The 19,777-nt window shown below is 41.1% G+C and overlaps 1 protein-coding gene across 3 annotated transcripts in view; it reads right to left on the bottom strand.

Annotated features, from left to right (window-relative positions):
* Positions 1 to 19,777, bottom strand: part of LOC147019746 (1-phosphatidylinositol 4,5-bisphosphate phosphodiesterase beta-1-like) — a 369,820-nt gene that overhangs the window by 23,700 nt on the left and 326,343 nt on the right. For all 3 annotated transcript variants that reach the window (XM_085894415.1, XM_085894413.1, XM_085894414.1), the window contains 6 exons: positions 18,553 to 18,641; positions 10,191 to 10,383; positions 9,766 to 9,798; positions 5,273 to 5,444; positions 4,535 to 4,667; positions 3,789 to 3,865 (listed from right to left, as the gene is read on the bottom strand). In XM_085894415.1, the coding sequence (XP_085750541.1) occupies positions 3,789 to 3,865; positions 4,535 to 4,667; positions 5,273 to 5,444; positions 9,766 to 9,798; positions 10,191 to 10,383; positions 18,553 to 18,641 (697 nt within the window). The remainder of the gene's footprint in view (positions 1 to 3,788; positions 3,866 to 4,534; positions 4,668 to 5,272; positions 5,445 to 9,765; positions 9,799 to 10,190; positions 10,384 to 18,552; positions 18,642 to 19,777) is intronic.

Raw genomic sequence — 19,777 nt, 5'->3', positions numbered from 1 at the left:
TTAACAAGAAGGTATACAAGCCGGTCGGCAACGAGGGATCCGCTAGGATCGAAGCGCTGGATACGATGCTTTTCATTCTAACCGATCCACCGACGAAGATTCATTGCCAAGACGTATTGGTTCACACACAATTGTTCCTCTGCCTGGCAAGATTTTTCCGATTGCGTATTTTGCCAACTGGCACTCCTCACAGGACGACCATTTGAAAAATAAAACCTAAATCAAAAATCGGCTAAAGTAAAATTTTCTAAATATCTCGAAGTGTTTAATTCCGAAGTCTCGTTTCTCCACATTCAAAACTGTAGGACAAGTATTGAAAATAGTGAACGTAGGTCGAGAAAAAGTATTTTTTTGAATTTTGCGTATTTCAGTCCCGACACCCTTGGTGATCGAATCTGGAAAAATGCTGCGGTTCAATTTTGTAGTAGTTATTAAACTCTATCCATACACCGAATGTGAACGTTCCGCCGTCGACGGTTTCCGAGGTCAAGGTCACTTAACATATTCCCTGGTTCACCACCTTTCCGCATTCGGAGGGCTGCCATTCGGAAACTATGAGAGATAGAGGAACGTTATGCTGTCGCGATAACTAGATGGGGATGCAAGGAATAGGCAGGAGTTGGTCTGGTCGCTCTACTTATCATAGAAGCCGCATTACGTCAGTTACCATTTGGGTTCATAAAACGCAGTATTTCGGCCGCTGCATAGCAGCGGGTGGTTGCTTAGCAACGAAACTCAAACGCGCACACTCCCAGCCCATATGGCACCTGTTCGCCAAGTTTCATCGAAATCGGTTTGCTGGTTTGTGCTGTGGACACTCGCATTGCAGACACACACACACACACACACACACACACACACACACACACACACACACACACACACACACACACACACACACACACACACACACACACAACCCGACAATAACGGATATCTCTCGAATCCCAATGAGTTTGTGGTTCAAACCTTCGCACGGAGGGAACGAATGATCGATGAACTCGGACTCTATATTCCCTTTCAAAACACAAACAATCCATTAAAATGAGCGTCAGGAAGCACAACATGTCAGGACGGAGTGAACGTCACGTACCGGGTCCGGAATCTTCATCCTCGGGTGAACCGACCATGGACCCGTCCGAGGGAGAACCTCCTGGACGGACCACCGACCCGCGGTCTGAGGACGAACCCCCCAGACCGAGCACGTTTCCTCCATTCGAGCTGCTCGTGGATCCCGCGGGGTGTTTGCCGTGTGTGGTCTTCGCCCGAGAGATATCGGGTCGTCGTGCACCATCTGCCACTGGAAGGTTCAGTGTGCCGAAGGACCGGACGTTGTTGACAACGAGACGTTCCAAGAGAAACAAACCATGTGATCATGAACCTTGTTGAGTCACAGTTTCTCGGTGGTCGATTCGCCACCAGTCAATCATGTGACGTAGCAAAGCACCGACGAGCACGTTTGGGTTCTTAAAATGCGGTTTTTCGACCGCTGCATAGCAACGAAACTCAAACGCGCACACTCCCAGCCCATACGGCACCTGTTCGCCAAGTTTCATCAAAATCGGTTTGCTGGTTTGTGCTGTGGAGCCTCCCGTTGCGCGCACGCACGCACGCACGCACGCACGCACGCACGCACGCACGCACGCACGCACGCACACACACACACACACACACACACACACACACACACAACCCGACAATAACGGATATCTTGCGAATCCCAATACAGAATTGTGCTACTACATGGAAAACAGCATCCTGGTTGCCATGGCAACCACTTTAGACAGATACTATGGACAGATACTCAATGTGGATAGAATACTCACATCAGCACATTCAATGTGGACAGAGAACATGTGCAAAAACACCAGAGAATTAATAAATGAGAAAATCAAAACAGAATGTTTCTTGGAGGGGTAAGTGGGATAGGGAGGGAGGAATACAATCAAATTATTGTTTAAGGTGACAAAATAACTTAATAAATAATGATGTTGGTGGATCTCAATATGTTTATGAGTGAATGTGAAACAGGACAAAATCTGACTCATAACAAGAAGTCAAAGTGAAAATGGCTCGTTCAGAATTCAATTAAAACAAAAGTAAAATTGATGGTGTGCCATCGCAATTTCCCACACTTCCCACTGAAAGCAAAGTTGAAAGATGGCAAATAGTTCCACCAGGAATGGCCCAATATCAAATTTTGAATTCAACACAATCTTCTATATTGAACCCTGTGACCCCAAGTCCCCATGAACTCGGGGTCAAATCCCAAAAATCATTAGATATTTAATGCATCCCCCCAATGCTGATTGTATACACAAAGTTTCATCAAAAAACCTTAAAATGTGCTCATAATTGCATTTTTTGGTATTTAACCTTTTTGACCCTCCCTGCTCCACAGCCAAGAATGATTTGTTTTTTGAAAAACAAAATGAAAATTCATTTGGACTAATAGGAAACTGCTCTTACACCTTCTTGCCATGTGATTGGTCATGACCACCAAGTTTGTTGAAATGCTGCATTGTCAGTGTTGAACACAACCAGTGACAGAGTTACAGTTAAAATAAAATAAAAACCAGAGTTGGTGTCAAAGCCACCCAATGCTCACCTGTTTATACATTTATCGTATTTTAAAGACTAGTCTAATAATATTTTTTAATAAAGCATTGCATTGAAGTCTGATCCAAATAATTTTAAAGCAATATATGTATTTGTATATTGTAATCAGTAAAAAAATAGTGTGGTAGATAAAACCATTAAAAAGAAATAACTTGCACGAAAAACTTTAACATTTTCACGCTCACGCTCACGCCGGGAGTATCGCTGTAGCTCTCTGTTCTTCGAACAGGCGAGCTAACAAGGATTGCGGACATGGGTAGTCGCCTACCCAATAGAACCTGACGCGATGGGCCCGTTCGATGGGGAATGACCTGAGGATTAAGTACGAGAAAATTCATGATTCTAGCTTCAAGGGTTAATGCTGCAGATTGTTTTTTCGTTAAAATACCCCCACATTTAGAGGTTTTTCGGCCGTTGCTAGGCAACGGAGGGGTCCATCGCAACGGATCTTTCTCACACATACCTCGGACATACCATGAACCTACCATACCAGTTTCATGTATATCTGACTCATAGTCTCTGAGATATAACGAACTTCGTTTTTTTTATTGTTTTCGACCAGGGTTCATTCAAAGTCTATCTTCTCTGACAGTTTTCATAGGATCCGGCTGGAAATTTTTGACAATATGGCTGAATGTACTGCCCACAGTCGCTCTTGGCCCGATTTTTGATTTTCGAAAAAATAATTTTTTAATGATTTTTCAAAATTTTCAAAGTCCCGTTGCTTGGCAACGGTGGTGTCCATAGCAACGGTTCTCATTTGCACACAACTAGGTCATGGTATGAACCTACCAACCAAGTTTCATCGAAATCGCATTTGTATTAACGGAGCACTGGACCGAACAGAGGGACAGACAGACAGACAGACAAACATATCAACGGAAATACTGATAATAAGGGTAAAACATATATATTTTTTTTTAATTGAATAATTAATTTTTTTCGACGAGATCGACTACCCAATAATGCGAACTGTATGGATGAAGTTAGATTTATTGACGGAGTATTTTGTAGACAAATACAGTCTTCATACCTCACTGCCTGATACAATAAGGGAAATATGAGCAACACTAACATGTAACAGAAAGTTTGATGTGCATATATAAATGGTACAGGACAAACAAAGTCAGCACAATTCGCTTTTGTTTCAGGGAGAAAGTAGCTCTTACTTCTCACAAACGTCTTTCATTTTCTTCATTCGACCAACATGCATCTCTTGCGAGATCTCCAAATACTTTGCACAGAGCTGAAAGGATGACAAGCCAGAACCAACTTATTGTCAACAGAAGTAGTTATTCTGCATTCACTTATTAGAAATGAACAGTATTCATTTAGCCTTTCAATAAACCACAGGTGCCACTTGGAAAATGTAAGATGTCAAGAAAAGAAGGTAAAAGGCCTCAAAGTAAGAAGAGACATCATTGCTGGTTGGAGTTAGGATTCCAGCAACAACAAATCCATCTTGCTAAACTGAACACAAAGCTCTCTACTACTACAACAATAACAATAGGAGTAGTGATGAAAATAATGATAATAGGAAATGGTTTTGCTATTATTGTGGAAATACAAGTCTCAAAGACTGTTCATCTTTATAGGAAGATACAGTATCGATACACCATCCTCTCCTTTGTCCTCTCCTGGACTTTCCTCCACACACACTTGCAAGCAGAGTTGCATTCTTTCCCACATTCTACCAATAAAAGTTGGAATCTCTCAAGAGAGCAGTCAAAATAAATATCTCTCAATCACTGGAAAATCATATGGATGTCTGCATGCTTCCCCTTCGCCCCATATCAGTCAGTTTACCTCCCACCCTCCGTCACTCGGCTCTTTCAGCCACATCTAAAATGCAAAATAATTACTGCCGATTGTAGGTGATACACATGTATTCAGGATAAAACAACATAGTGAGCACCTGGGTCTGATGAAGTTCCCGTTTCTTGCGCTCCACCTGGAGCTGGTCTTGACGCATCACCAGCAGGTCATTCTCTTGCCCCTCTCGAAGCTCACTCAGCTGTCGTGACTTTTCCAACTCAATGTTGCTCGTTCTGTCGTGAGGTACATAAATATCATTCACTGCACATTCTCCAAATGTACAAATCCAGGATGCCAATGCAACAATGACAGGGAAATCTGTGACAATTTATAATGAAACACTTAATATTTTCACCCAAGAATTTGTAAAGTATGAAATGCAACATATTGATAAAGTATTCCTGAAATTGAAAGAAATCTCTGCAATTACTTACAAAAATAGTGATTGTCTAAGTATATAGAAGAGCAGTATAACGGGACAAATGGTCAAAAGACACAACAAAGGGAACAAAATAAGACAAGAACATAAAGATGCATCACAGCACCACAAGTGGAAGAAATGCAGGTGAAAGGTGTGAACATGGTCTTTGAGGGTGTAGTAAATCTCAGCGGTAGAAAAGGGAGAGACCATTAAGTGGTGGAAGGCAGCAAACACTATCACACTTGCAAATTGTGATGTCTTGAACTTTCCACCAATTCCTGATTTTAATCATCAATTCAAAGTTGATCGAACCAATCCGATCCACACCAAACGGGGCAATTTTCTGACATCAGCTTCCGCATGTACTTCAGTGAAGTGAAGTATTAGTTGTTGTTTGGGAAAAGAGTACTTGCTCACCTGCGGTTCTTGAATGCCTGCTTCTTTTTGAAAGTGTCCATCGTTCGTTGGACCTCTTCACCTCTTTTGTTGTGCTTTTTGCGTATTTCCTGCAGCTCTTTATCTTGCCTTCTAAGGAGCTTTACCAAAGATTTGTTTCTCCTCAGAATTTCCAATGTCAGTGGCTCCACATCTGGTATAAAGACAGAGAAGACAAAAGCACAAATGGAAACGAATTAATTATTGACAAGGATTATTCATTGGGATGTACTTTAAGTCAGTTGGATAAAGGTTTAGCTGAAGAAATCAGAGCAAGTGCTGTAAATATTGACATCTCAGGTCAGCCCCAAAACATACGAATGATCTTTTCTACCCTAATTAATACTTCCAAAGCACCACTTTCGCTTGTAAGCAATAATAATACGAGTGAAACTTCAACAGAAGAGGAAGCCATGAGCCCCATAAAAACCTAAGAGAGGTCTGGTTTGTGTGTGTTACTTCTCATCTCCATATACAGGTTTCAGAAAGTGGAACAGCATCCTCCCAGGTCTCAAAGTATCCACCCCCATTTCGGTAAGTAAAGGGGTCACGATCCATGGATAAGGTTGTGTTGTGAAGATTTCTTGTTCTCAAAGTTTGGGTCTGAGGGATCTTTTCAGGATCGTCACCGAGCCCCGGATGGCTTCCAACTGCAGTTTGTTTGTGGTAGTATTTCCAGGGATGGTTTTTAAGATCTCCGAAAGGTTCTTTTTTTATCATTCCCATTGCACCAATTATCACTTGTACAATTTCAGGGTTCTTTCCAAGATCTCTACACTTCATTTTTGAGATCCTCATATTTCATCATTTTCTTGATTTCTGTGTTGTTTAGGCCAAAATTGCTGGGCACTGAAACCTCAATTAGCAATGCTTTGTTACCACCGTCACCGAAGGTGGACGGAGATTATGTTTTCACCCTGTCTGCCTCTGTTTGTCTGTCTGTGAACAGGATATCTCAAAATGTTGTGGAGGGATTCTGACGAAATATGGTGGAGAGGTTGGGGGTGTGACGAGGATGACATTAATTAAATTTGGTGAGATCCGAATCCAGAACCGTGAATTTTAAAAGTGATTTTTCACCATTGAGTGATGGGGCTGAAACTGATCTACAGAGCCTTCAGAAAGTATTCACACCCTTTGACTTTTGTCACATTTTGTTGTGTTACAGCCTGGATTTAAAATCGATTAAATTAAAAAAAAATGTTCAGCAATCTACCCAAAATACCAAAGTGAAAACATGTTTTTCAAATTTTTTTCACATTGATTGAAAATAAAAAGATGAAATGTCTTGCATCAATAAGTATTCAACCACTTTGCTATGAGACTCCATATTGAAGTCAGGTGCATCCAATTTCCTTTGATCATCCTTGGGATGTCTCTTCAACTTGATTGCACTCCACCTGTGGACAATTCAATTGATTGGACATGATTGAGAAAGAAACGCACCTTTCTATATCAGGTCCCACAGTTGATAGTGCATATCAGAGCAAAAACTCCACTATGAAGTCCAAGGAATTGTCCGTATAACTCCAAGACAGAATTGTGAGAAGGCATAGATCTGCGGAACTGTATAAAACCATTTCTAGATAGTTGAACGTTCCCAAGAGCACAGTGAGCTTCATTATTAGGAAATGGAAAGAATATGGAACTACCCAGACTCTTCCTAGAACTGCCCGTCTGACCAAAATGAGCAACCCGGCAAAAAGTACCTTGGTCATAGAGGTGACCGAGAACACAATGACTACTCTGATGGACCTACAGAGTTCCTTGGCTGAGAAGGGAGAACCTGCCGGAAGGACAACAGTCTCTGCAGCAATTCACACATCTCAGCGTTATGGGACAGTGGCCAGATGGAAGCCACTCCTGAGTAAAAGACACATGACAGCAACTTGGAGTTTGCAAAAAGGCACGTGAAAGACTGAGAGCATGAGGTAAAAGATTCTGTGGTCTGATGAGACGAAAATTGAACTCCTTGGCCTGATTGCAAAGTGATACATCTGGCAGAAACTGAGCACAGCTCATCACCCATCTAACACCATCCCTACCATGAAGCTTGGTGGTGGCAGCATTATGCTCTGGGGCTGCTTTTAAGTGGCAGAGATTGGGAGACTTGTAAATATAGAGGAAAAAAATGAATGGAGTCAAATACAGGCAAATCCTTGAGGAGAACCTACATCAGAATGCAAAAGATCTTGGACTGCAGCAAAGATTTACATTTCAATAGGACAATGACTCCAAGCATACAGCCAATGCAGCACTGGAATAGCTTCAGACCAAGAATGTGAAAGTCGTTGAGTGGCCCAGCCAAAGCCTCGCCTGACATCCCATTGAGAATCTGTGGAAAGACTTGAAGATTGCTGTTCACCCACACTGCCCATCCAACTTGACAGAGCTTGAGCAAATCCACAAGGAAGCATGGGAGAAGATCCACAAATCCAGATGTGCAAAGCTAATACAGATATATCCAAAAAGACTTGAAGCTTTTCTATCCTTTCACCTTTTCTACCCATGATCTTTTCTACCCCTGTGAATCCACCCCAAACCCACCTCCTTCAAATTCTCTGTAGTGCAATCTTGTTTACCTCGTGTACGCGGCCCATCCCTCTCCCTTCCACAGATCTCCGAACGTCTCTGCTCCCTACTGTTTTGTGTTTCCCTCTCCCACCCCTCACCTCCTGCTCCTTTTGTTATATGTTCTGTGTGTTAGTGCTTATACGAGCCTCGACAATGTATACAATAAAAAGCTGTACTCGCTGCCAAAGACGCTTCTACAAAGTATTGGGGTCATGGGCTTGAATACTTATTGACGCAAGACATTTCAGCTTTTAATTTTTAAGTAATTTGTAAAAAAAATTAAAAACATGTTTGCTCTTTGTCATTATGGGGTATTTTGTGTGGATCAGTGACAAAAAATTTAAATTTAATCCATTTTAAATTCAGGCTGCAACACAACAAAATGAAACAAAAGTCAAAGGGTGTGAATAATTTCTGAAGGCATTGCATAGCACAATGTCTCAAAAAGTTATGGATGGATTCAGACAAAACTTGGTGGACAGGTTGGGTGTGTGACAAGGACGAATCGATTCGATTTTGGTGAAGATATGGATCTGGATATGATAATTTTTTTAAAGTCATTCTTCACCTTTGAGAGATGGGCCAAAAACGAAAAGGCATGATATTTCAAAAGGTTGTGGATGAGTTATGACAAAACTAGGAGGATGAGTTGGTTCGGTGACAAGAACAAGCCAATTCAATTTTAGTTCAGGTCTGGATCCAGATCCGGCCCATCAGTGGGTTACAAAACATAAACTATTCAGCCTGGTGGAGGTATGCGCTCTTCCGAGTGTCGTTCTAGTTTTCTTTGTTCATGCTCAACGGGATCATCAAGTTATACGTGAGCGTTACTACCTTGTTTTCAATTGTCGTTTTTGGTTCACATTTCCATGAGTTTTCTGGGACAGGAAGATCGAGTTTTTTGCAGATGTGCGGATCACTCCACCTACTTTGCTGTGCCTTTGTATGTACAGCTGTTCTGACATTTTTTTTTTTACATCCTATCCAGGATTTTATATTCATCGTTTACTCATGATTCTGTCGCATCATCTGATAGCTCACTGGTGGTGACATTTGCAGACATCACAACTGTTTCTGGCCTGATTCTCAACAGTGATGAAAGTGATTACCGTAACCAAGTAAAAAAAGAACAACTTGTCAAATTGTGTTCTTTAAACAATCTCAAAGTCAATGTAATGAAGATAAAGCTTATTATTGACTACTGGAAAAACAAAACTCCCATTCAACCCTTGGTTATTTAAGATGCTGAAGTTGATATTGTCACTTCTTAAAAATTTTTAGAAATACATATTTTCAAATATCTTAAGTGGGAGATAAACACCAATCACTGTGTGAAGGAGTCTCAGTGATGGTTGTTCTTCCTTAGAAGGCAGAAAAGTTTTGGTGTCAGTCATCCTGTATTGATGGTGGTGGTCGTATGGCAGCTATCATTTCTTGAAGCACGACTGTCGCTGATGCAGTGCCCCTCTACCAGTACACACACTGGAACTTGTACTCATTTCGCCGACCTCGGAAGGATGACGGGCTGAGTCAACCCCCTGGTGTATTAGTTCAGCGGCCGACGGGGCTTGAACTCAGGACCCTAGGATCCCAAGCCACCACCAAAATCACTGAGCCAACACCAGGCTTATCCTGTATTGATAAAGTTCTATCGGGCAGTGCTAGAGTGCCCTGACACTGTCTTTCACTGTCTGGTATGGCAGCTTGATGCGGAACGACCGATCCAGATGCATAGGATATTAAACACTCTGTGAGTGTTTAATCTCATTTGTCTGAGGATCATGGAATTGAGTATAAACCACACATTCAATAAAGCAAAGCAAAAGTGAAGGAAGTAATGACCCCTTTCGTGCAGTTAAACTGTGTGCAAAAGTTGTACACAATGAAAATAATAAACTCACCTTGCATTACTTCTGTTACGTCCCACCTTGGACCTAAAATTATACAAAACATCTAATTAGCCTCAAAACAGTTAAACAGAGCAAAGAGAAAGGCACAAAATTTGTTAATGAGCGACATACAGCAAATATGTTTTGTGCCTGAACCAGCGTTGTCACACAAGGCACCAAGTAATACTATGGTGATCTGAATATATAAGTAATACCTGGAGATAAAAGCACAACTTTCATGAACCAGATAAAAAGACTGAAGACAAAATCAAGTGGAACAAAAGAAAATGCTTCATATCTTCTGGCATTTCATCTTGGGTACAGTTAAAGTCCATCAATCTCATGGAGTCTTAATATCTTTGACATAAATGAGAATAAAACGGGACACCGTATCGGTCTTTGAATGAGGAAACCATGATTGCACTGGTGATACTTACACGTCATATCCATGGGGCATGGCCCATCATATGTTGGGAGGCTGCATCGAGACATCTTCCGTTGGTCTTGTGGTCGCCCATTGCCCTGGGGGCTCTCAAAGCTATTAGTTTTGACATAATGACTCGGCGGGACGGGTGTTTTTGGTTGAGATACCACAGCCTCTGGCATGGCATTTCCATTTCTGGCATCATCCTGTAAGATAAAATTATATTATCAGCACTACACAGATACACATACAAAGCTTGATCTCACAAATGATGAGGTTTAAACCCCACAATGAGAAACCCATTTGCAAGACTTCACCATTTTACATTTCTGGTTTCCTCTAAAACTAAACCTCTCATGGTTCCATTAATTGAACAAGACATGTCCATAAATCACAAAAAGACAAGCTGTCAAGGTTTCATTCGCAATGTGATATTTTGTGTGCGTCAGAGGAAAAGAAATGTTAAATTAAGACAGATTGCAGAATGTAGGTTTGATAATGAAAGCACATGTCAAAAGTTTTAAACCTTCCATTTAATCTCAATTGATCAGCAAAATAATGTATCGAGTCACCTTGTGGTTAATAAAATTGTGAGAATGTAACTTAACTCATTGTGGTGCACACCTCAAAGAAAATTCTAATTTTTATCATATAATATTTGTGAAATATCCTGCCTGGTTTATTGATGGTCCAAAGGGGTCTTGTGGTCACCTATTCTTAGCTTCTGCCCATCTTATCTCTGATACGAGCCTCGACATTGTATGTTTAAAAAAAACAAAACAGTGCGGTTGGCTGGCGGTAGAAGACAGAAAGACCACCAACCTGCCTGCGGTGAGAGACCCAAAGACTCAGTCTCATTACGTGAGATACCAATGATCCTAAATGCCTTGGTTTCCATAGTGTGACACCGAGAAGGGTGAGAGGCAGGAGCACCAGCCCAGAGGGGAGAGCAGTACTCCATCAGACGGCGGACGAAAGCTTTGTATGTGGTGTTTTGTATGACAAGAAAAATGAAAAGGGGAATCAGGACAGTGAAAGCAGAATCCAAATTAAAAGTGTCTCAACAGGAATAAACAAAAGGAAAAGGATGACAGTGGAAAAGAAGGGACTAAAAGAGCAATTCTCGAAACTCTGTACAATTCAGAAAATAACATATTGTTACAAGCTAGGGGGCAAGATATTTATAATGTGATCGGATTTATTTTGTATATTTAGAATGTAGACCTATAGATTATACTTTATAGAACTTGCTTCATGTGTTTTATGAAGAAATATTCTTTATTTATCTTTTTATCCCACCTATGGAACCACCTTCCACTCTTCAATCTCATTCTTCCCTCCAGGTCTTCAAGACAGCTGTTCACCACCATCTGAAGCGATCCCCCATCCCAAGTCATGATAGAGCTGTTCGGGTTAGGGTTTTCCCAATTTTCTGCAAATGTCTCCAGGACTACCACACTACACCCTTTAAACCACCCCACACCCCTCCCTAAATTTTACTTATGTATTCATATTGTCCACCCTTTGCTTTCTCCTTTACCCCTTGTCATTACCTGCATCCTGTTTGTCAATCTCCATCGACTTTTTCCCTCCACCCTTCTGTTGGTGTTTCCCCTTTCTCCTGCTGTTCCCTTTATTACGTTGTGTCCTGATTTTGTCCTGTGTCATAGCTCTTCCACGAGCAGAGAGCATGTATTAAAAAAAAAACATACACAAGGGAACCACCCCCATGCAGCCCGGTTGAAACTTTTGATTGGCTGATGCTAACTTGGCTGACCTTAGGAAAGTTATCTTTCTATTAAAAAAAAAGTACAGTGATGCGGACAGAGTTTGTTAGAGTGTGCTCGACCAAGGTGAAGAGGGCAAACATTGGTGAGACAGCTGGAGCTGCAGTACAACAACCTGTGGCTGGTAGAACATCGGTGTGCACAATTATAAAGCCAGTATGAAATGGTGCTGCCTGGGACAACCACCAAAACAGTTTCCCCTCCTTTGGAGCTCTTTGCAGACAGTGACCTCACGTTTCGGCAGTCAAGCCTTGCCAGAAACAAACATCTTGTTACATTTCACTGGAAGAACTGTGAACTGTATTTACACCCTCTTTTTCACCTGCTCTTCCTGCTCGGGCTAACTTAAGGTCTCACAGACTGTCCAGTGTGATGTGAAAGTTAACAGAAAGGAACATCATTTTCCAACATCATTCTTTGTCTTTATTTTGTATTTTGTGTCTTCTGCATTTCAATATTTATATTTCTACAGAGTTCAAGCAAAGTTCTCTTTATGATTACCTTTTCCATTTCAATGAAGAATTTATAATCTGTCCACATCTGTTTTGCATTAGTGACTCATGCGCTACAAGTTTAAATGAGAATTTAAATGTCATTACATTGGAATTATTATTGTAAAAATCCATGTAATTAAATTACATTATTTTTTGCAATCGTTACACATCTATTAATTCTTATGTGCACCTCCATGGTGAGAGCTTGGACTTACAAAGAGCAAATTGATGATCATGATTGCAACAGCAAAAATAAATTGTTCTATTAATCCTTGCGATTCCATTACAGTGAGGTCTTCTGGACCATCTGAGGTACAACGTCCCATTCCATAAGAAGTCAACAGTACCTCTGGGACTGAGCTGAGATCACACATATGAAAATAGTTTGGAATTGCTGAGTTTTATAGGTGAGCAGTGACCGATCAAGTTTTTTGTATTGTCGTCAAAAACAATAAACATCTTAAGTTTCCAGGATTCGTACATTTCAACATATCCTTTCATGAGAAAGCGAGTCGTGTGGCCTGCCATTGTTTCTATTACAGTGACATGGTCCCCTCACAAAATGTTAACATTGACCAAATGATAATCAACATGAAATCTGAAGCAACTAGTGGGTGCATCGAGTGATGAATGACAAAGAATCCACCACCTCCATGCACAAGATGAAAAAGTGTGAGGATATGTGAGACTAAAGTTACAGGCTGAGATTGTATAATAAATTAAATAGTTGCACATAATGGTTTTGTACATGTTATCAATAAAATTGGATCCCTGACTTTAGGTAACATAGTGTACATGATTATTAACTCGGAGGGGTATGATGTAAATGAAGCCTAAACGTGACTTTCTCAAGGCTATGCTATCGAGAGGGGGGAATTTTGTTCCGATCAGATAATCCTCAGTCAAGTTATGGTGAAAATGTCTATAATTAGGCCATGACCTTAAAATTAGGTCATGGTCAAAAAAAATGTCAACCCCAAGTACTTTTTATTCACATTATTATGCAAAATTTCATTCCAAAAGTCCCTGCCGGCTCCGACACACAGCTCGGAATCGGAAATTGGGAGTGCAGGAAGAAAAAAAAAACCCCCAAAAACCTAAATAACGAAATCGTCCTTCAAGTGGTCGACAATAACATGAAGTACCATGAAAAATCTGGGCACCAATTGTAGAAACAAACCCTACATCTATAACCCCCCCCCTCGCCTATCCTATAGGGGAAGGTTTAGGTATTATTATTTTATCCAAAAATGAGATGACGTGTGAACACAATAAATGATAGGACGACAACAAGGATGGAACTTCATCAATGGTGTTGGTCCACAAATGCCTTCTTGTGGGAATTAGTTGAGGGATGTGATGTCACTCGTCATCCTTAGTATGGTGAAGAGTCAAGTTAAACATTCCTCAACCACATATTGCAAACTCACTCCAACCAGTAGACCTTTGATTCCTCTTTCTAGTTGTGACTTCCCCTCCACTTCCACCCCTTGTTTGTCTGTCTGTTGTACCGTCCTCCCAACAGTGACCATTCCATCAATATCTATCTCAGACAACATGGACAAACTTTTAACCACTCATCCCAACTCTCACATCCTCCTTTGTAGTGACCAATTTCAATTGTCACCATACAAATTGACTAGGTGTTGGTACCTCTCTCACCATCCATGGCACTTCAGCAAAGGACTTCTGTGACTCTATGGGACTGACTCAATCTGTGAGCTTTCCAACCCAGATTTCTCCCAATGGCAAATCCCAAATTTTTGCAAATGTCTCTTGCTCTTCCTCTGCTCCAATTGGTTCATCTAATCATGTGCTTGTGAAAATCAAGATATACAGTAGCTCTCTGGCTATTCTCAGAGAACTGCCTCAATGCCGGCAAGTCTGGCATTTCACTCAGGCAGATTGGCAGGGACTGCAAGCAGTCATCAGAACTTCAGGACTGGTCTCCTATATCTACTGAACCTGTTAAATCTTTCTTCCACAGAAAACCTTGTCTCTGTCTCTGTCTCTATCATGCACAGATTCATCTCACCTCATCTTCAATTATCTAACCCATATTCTCACCCATGACACACTGAATCCTGTTGTGAGGTAGTTGCTCTGAAGCAACTTGCCTTCTCTTCCTGGAAGGTTGATCTGATTGAAGGAAATCTGAGTACATTCCAAAAAGTAAACAAGTGTGTGTCCACTCTCAGGAGAGCCAGAAAACATCTGTCTAACCTCAATAATGAACTTTCAAACCTATCTCCCTCCTCTAAAACCTGGTGGTGTCTTGCTAAGTCTGTCTCTGGTGTATGCTCCCTTCCATCCTTTCCCTCTCTTCAAATGGCATCCCAGCCGACTCCGCTCATTAGAAGGCTGAATGCCTTAATTCTGTGTTTACTTCCATATCTTGTCCCTATCCCCTCACTCTTGGTACCCATCCTTCCCTGTCGTTCCCGACTGCTCCATGACTATGTGTCCTTTGCACCCGAGAAGATGGAGAAGGTTCTTTCAACCCTCGACTCTGACTCTGCAAGTGGACCAGATGGCAGCAGCTCACATGTCATAAAAACCTGCTCTACTCTTGCACATCCAATGTCTGCCCTTTTCACTCTAAAATTTACCCGCGGTCATCTACCATCGGCTTTGACATCTTCCAACATCACTGCATTACATAAAATGTGCAAAAACTTACCCCATTAACTACAGACCCATCAGATTACTTCCAATCATCAGCGGGTCACGGAATCTATCATCGCAGTTGACATGAAATCCTTCCTTTTCCCCAACAACCCTATCACAGATCACCAATTTGGTTTCAGACCAGGTCACTCACTCCACCTTGGACATGCTGCTTCTCACCCAACAATGGATGGAAGCCCTCAATGTCACACACAAAATCAGGGCTTTCCTTTGAACATATCTCATGCTTTTGATAGTCTGGCATCCTGCCTTACTCTGCAAACTCTCTGCCTATGGCATCCAAGGCCAACTTAACACAAAGCTTCCTTATTTCTTCTCCTCTTAGAGCCAACGTGTGGCTCCCAACAGAATCCTTTCATTTCCTTTCACTGTCGAGGCTGGAGAGCCCAATGCAGTATTCTGGGCCCAGTCCTTTTCTCGATCTTCATCAATGATCTCTCTAACTCTCTGCAAAATCCCTTTTACGTATTTGCTGATGACTTCACCTGCTGCTGCGACATTCTTCATCCTGCAGACAGGCAGGCTGTAGCCTCTTCCCTCTCTTCAGACATTGACACAATCGCAAACTGGTCAAACACTTGCAATATGTCTTTCAATCCTGACAAATCTCACACTCACTGTCTCTCTCTGAAAGGCAACCCCCCCACCCCCATCTACTTTCTCAACAATCCTCTTGAGGAAGTTCAGTCATTCAAACTCATGGGTCTCACTATCAGCCACGATCTTTCTTGGGTAAACCACTTTTCAGAGTTGGCCTTCAAAGCTAGCTGCCGACTGGGTATCCTCCATCATGCAAAGTCCTTCCTTGGCACACCTGAGCTCCTATCCACCGACAAGGCTTTCATCCGCAGCTTGACTGAGTACTGCTTTCCCCTCTGGGCTGGCTATGAGTGAAATGTATATTTTGGTACTTCGTTTTCTTCTGCTTCGCATGCAATGAAGTTCTTTTTATCAAAGTCTGTTCAAACTTCCCCCGTATCCATCAACGTGATATGACGTGGACAGGTTTCTTTCATCTGACAGGTCAGATTGATGCTCCATTAGCTGCTCATTTGGATTTGTATTCAGGCTTTGAAAAACACATGGAGGAAGCTGCATACCCAATTTGCTCTTCCAGTGCGTGATCATATCAGTTGTGTGCAATGTTGGGCCTAAGCTTACCTGTCAATATGCCTGTGTGAAGGAGCATTTGTCTGGAGATAAACCAGTGTCTCAGTTAATAGAATTGCACTGTAGTACCTGTCCTTTCACCTTGTTAATATCACGTGGAAAGTGACTGCTTTCATGCAGAAACCACATCAATTGTTGCCAAACAGAAATTTGCAACACGACTTTCAATCCAAGACAGTACCTTTACTATTTAATGACCACTGAGTCCCTGCAATCTCCGACTTCTTGATTTTGGGATAAAGCTTGCTGTGTCGTGCAATACATTTTGGCATTCTCCATCAAACTTCTTCTTAACTACAGCTCAGCTAATTATACAGCTAATCATCATATCTTAGCTGCAAGGCCTTTCTTCAATCTGCACTGCTTGTGCAATTGCAACAAATATGTAAATCTAACTGGGCTCTCCTCTATAATGCGCAGTCTTCATCCTTCTCCAGCCAGACATGTTTTTCTTTGAAAACCTATTATTGGTCAATTTTCTCACTTTGTTGGTCAGATCTCAGAAAGAGTATGAGGAGTAATATTGGCAATCATAAAGACTGATAACTTAACCAAAATATTCAATGTAATTTCAGTAAACTTATTACTTATAAGTGAGAACTGTCACTGAAGTATTAAGTCAAAGGGATTGAGTTAAAAGGGTTGGAAGGTGGGGGTGAACTTAAGGGGGGAGAAAAAAAAGATGCAAGGTGCCAGAGATTACCCATGCTGAAACTTAATGTGCCAAGTCATTTCAGTTACATTTTAAAAAGCTTTGATGTAATTAAAATTGGAATCTCTGCTTCAGAACTTTCTAAAAATAATGCCCTTTACTCTCGCCCCAGAATGATTAAAGCACAATCGTTGTTTAATGTTTGAACGGAAGATTGATGCATGACCATCACAAGAGTCATGACTAATGGTGCAGGGTATCGAAGGACATGCTCAGAACCCAAAATACCGAACTTCGTGCCCCACCTTTCATGATGTGGAGGCCCCACATGAAATTCACCTGAGCCTCTCAAGGCCATCGGATTCCCATGAACTTGAAATGTCCAGAATTGCCCAAATGTAAAGTCCAAAGATTGATTCAACCCTTGACACATTTGCTAGGCTCCTCCCTACAAAGACCATAACCAGGCAACTCCAGAGAGCTATCCTTCTCTGCCACCAAAAAATGTTGACTCTTTCATTCCACCAATTCAGAATGGCTCATCTTCAAATGGCATATTTCAAAAATCAAATTTTCAACTATACGAATAACATTAAGGTCCCGGTGACCACCTCAAGATACATCCATCCAAAGGGCATAGCTTCAATGTGGTCATCACCAACACTTCTTCGCTTTTCAGAAAAAAATAAACACGTGGTCTGGTTTGGTTTCTTCCTGCAGGCACGTGACCTTGTGTGCATATATTTATGCAAGTTTTTAGAGATTTTTAAATTGTGAAGCTACTTCAGTGTAATATTTGAGCTATGGGTGCAGGCTTACCGATTCAAATCCATTTGTATTTCAACCACAGAAGAAACCATGATGATATGTTTGATCTTATGGCCAAAAGACTCCAAGAAACAGAAGACATGACAGCACGATATCACGGGGAGTGTCACCAATGAATATCAAACTCGTGGAGAGTAAATGAATGTCAGAAGATGCTGTGTTTTCATGATAAAATCAGTATTTCTTACCTTATGAATAAGGACCCTTTCACATTCATCAAAGAAATGTAGTTTGATGGTATGTATTTGTGTAACTCGTCAATATCCCACTTGGATTTGTTTTCAGAATTGGCATCGTTTCCCCACACAGAATACCCCCTCCCTCCAGCAGCTTGCATTATTCCACATGAACAGGGGAAAATTGCATGTCATCTCCCCACACTTGAGGCCAGGGGTGAGGTATTATTTAATGCCGATGACCTGACCATGGGTACCCCAACAACAAATTAATGCAAAATTTTGTGGAGATCGTTCGAGCCGTTTTGGAATCCATAATTGATAAGGAACAGACATACAGATCCACAGACATTGCCTTATTTTAGTTGGATTATAAGGAATTATAAACTTCGAAAATATTTGAGGGAAATATGCAGTCACTGCATTTACTTCCCAAGATAATTGCACCCAGCCGAGGACAAAGCCATTGTGCACACACTGTAAACCTCATCATTTTGTTCATTACAGTGTTGAACATTCGAAAAAGAAATAAAAAGACAGTGATGGACAGACAATCCAAGAATTATTTTCATCATCTCACCTCTTCCATTGTCAATGCTTCCAGCTGCCTTGCACGCTCTTCCATTTGACTTTGATACTTGATGGGATTGGACAGACCCTGGATAATGTCTTGTACAAAAAATAACACAGTTATCACACTGTTCCATTGGAAATGTCCAATAATAGGCCCTTATTAAATAAAAAACCACCTTCATTATTAGTGTAATTTTCCAACTTAAAGGGATGCAAATCATACTTTGGAGAAGATAAGAGAACAGCGCAAACTTCCTCCAATGGAAATATCCAAACGCTTTATTCACTCGATAAATCTTTTTCTCCCACCTCCCTCATCATATTGTTTCAAGTAAATGACAAACAGAATCCCTTTTTGACACAAATGTCTTGCAACAATTATCAATGTTCATATTGCATGCAATGCTAAACTCACCACATTGTCACTCACATTTCTATAGAAAATACTGCTGAAATGTTCTTTGGTAACAAAGATGCCTTAAACAGAAACAACAGACTAAATTTTCATCATTCCAACTCCTGTAATTCATTCTTTCATCAAACCTTAATATTCAAAGACTAGAACGGGCACTCGGTAGAGCGCATACCTTCGCCGCCGCAACTTTTTTCCAGGCACATTTGAAAAACATCATTTTAAAACGTCCATGACGTCACAACCGTCAGTCCGATTGACGTCAAATTTGGTGTGTAACCTCCTTGAAGGCAGTCCAACAAAATGGAATGATAAACACTGAAAAATTAAAAAGTTGAAAAATGACGTCATCTTTTGACGTCATTTTGACGCACTTCCGGGGACGTCACGTCCAATCGGGGACTACCATTCTGAAAGCTCGTAGTTCACTGAACGTTTTAACGTTGGTTTCATGTCAATAGCTCTATTAGATCTGAAGCTATGCCTACAAGTATATTTTGATCTTGAGTGTGAGCTTGACCTTGACTACAGAGTTAATTGGCAAAACCTGTACATCAATAAACAGATATTTTGGTACTGATCCTAATGCCTGGATTTGGGAGACTTTGCTTTAAAAAATTACATGGATATTTGAATGTAAAATATCAGGACATTTTAGCCACAATTGAAAAACGTCATGTTCAAACGTCAATGACGTCATAACGGTCAGTCCGATCGAAGTCAAATTTGGTGTGTGACGTCCTTAAGGTAAGTCCTACAAAACGGTATGATCAAAACTGATGAGATCGAAAATTGAAAATTTACGTCATCTTGTGACGTC

The sequence above is a fragment of the Eptatretus burgeri genome, chromosome 9, assembly GCF_056783735.1.
Source record: "Eptatretus burgeri isolate ZD-2024b chromosome 9, Ebu_testis_v1, whole genome shotgun sequence".
Lineage (NCBI taxonomy): Eukaryota > Metazoa > Chordata > Myxini > Myxiniformes > Myxinidae > Eptatretus > Eptatretus burgeri.
This window is presented reverse-complemented; position numbering and strand designations above follow the sequence as displayed.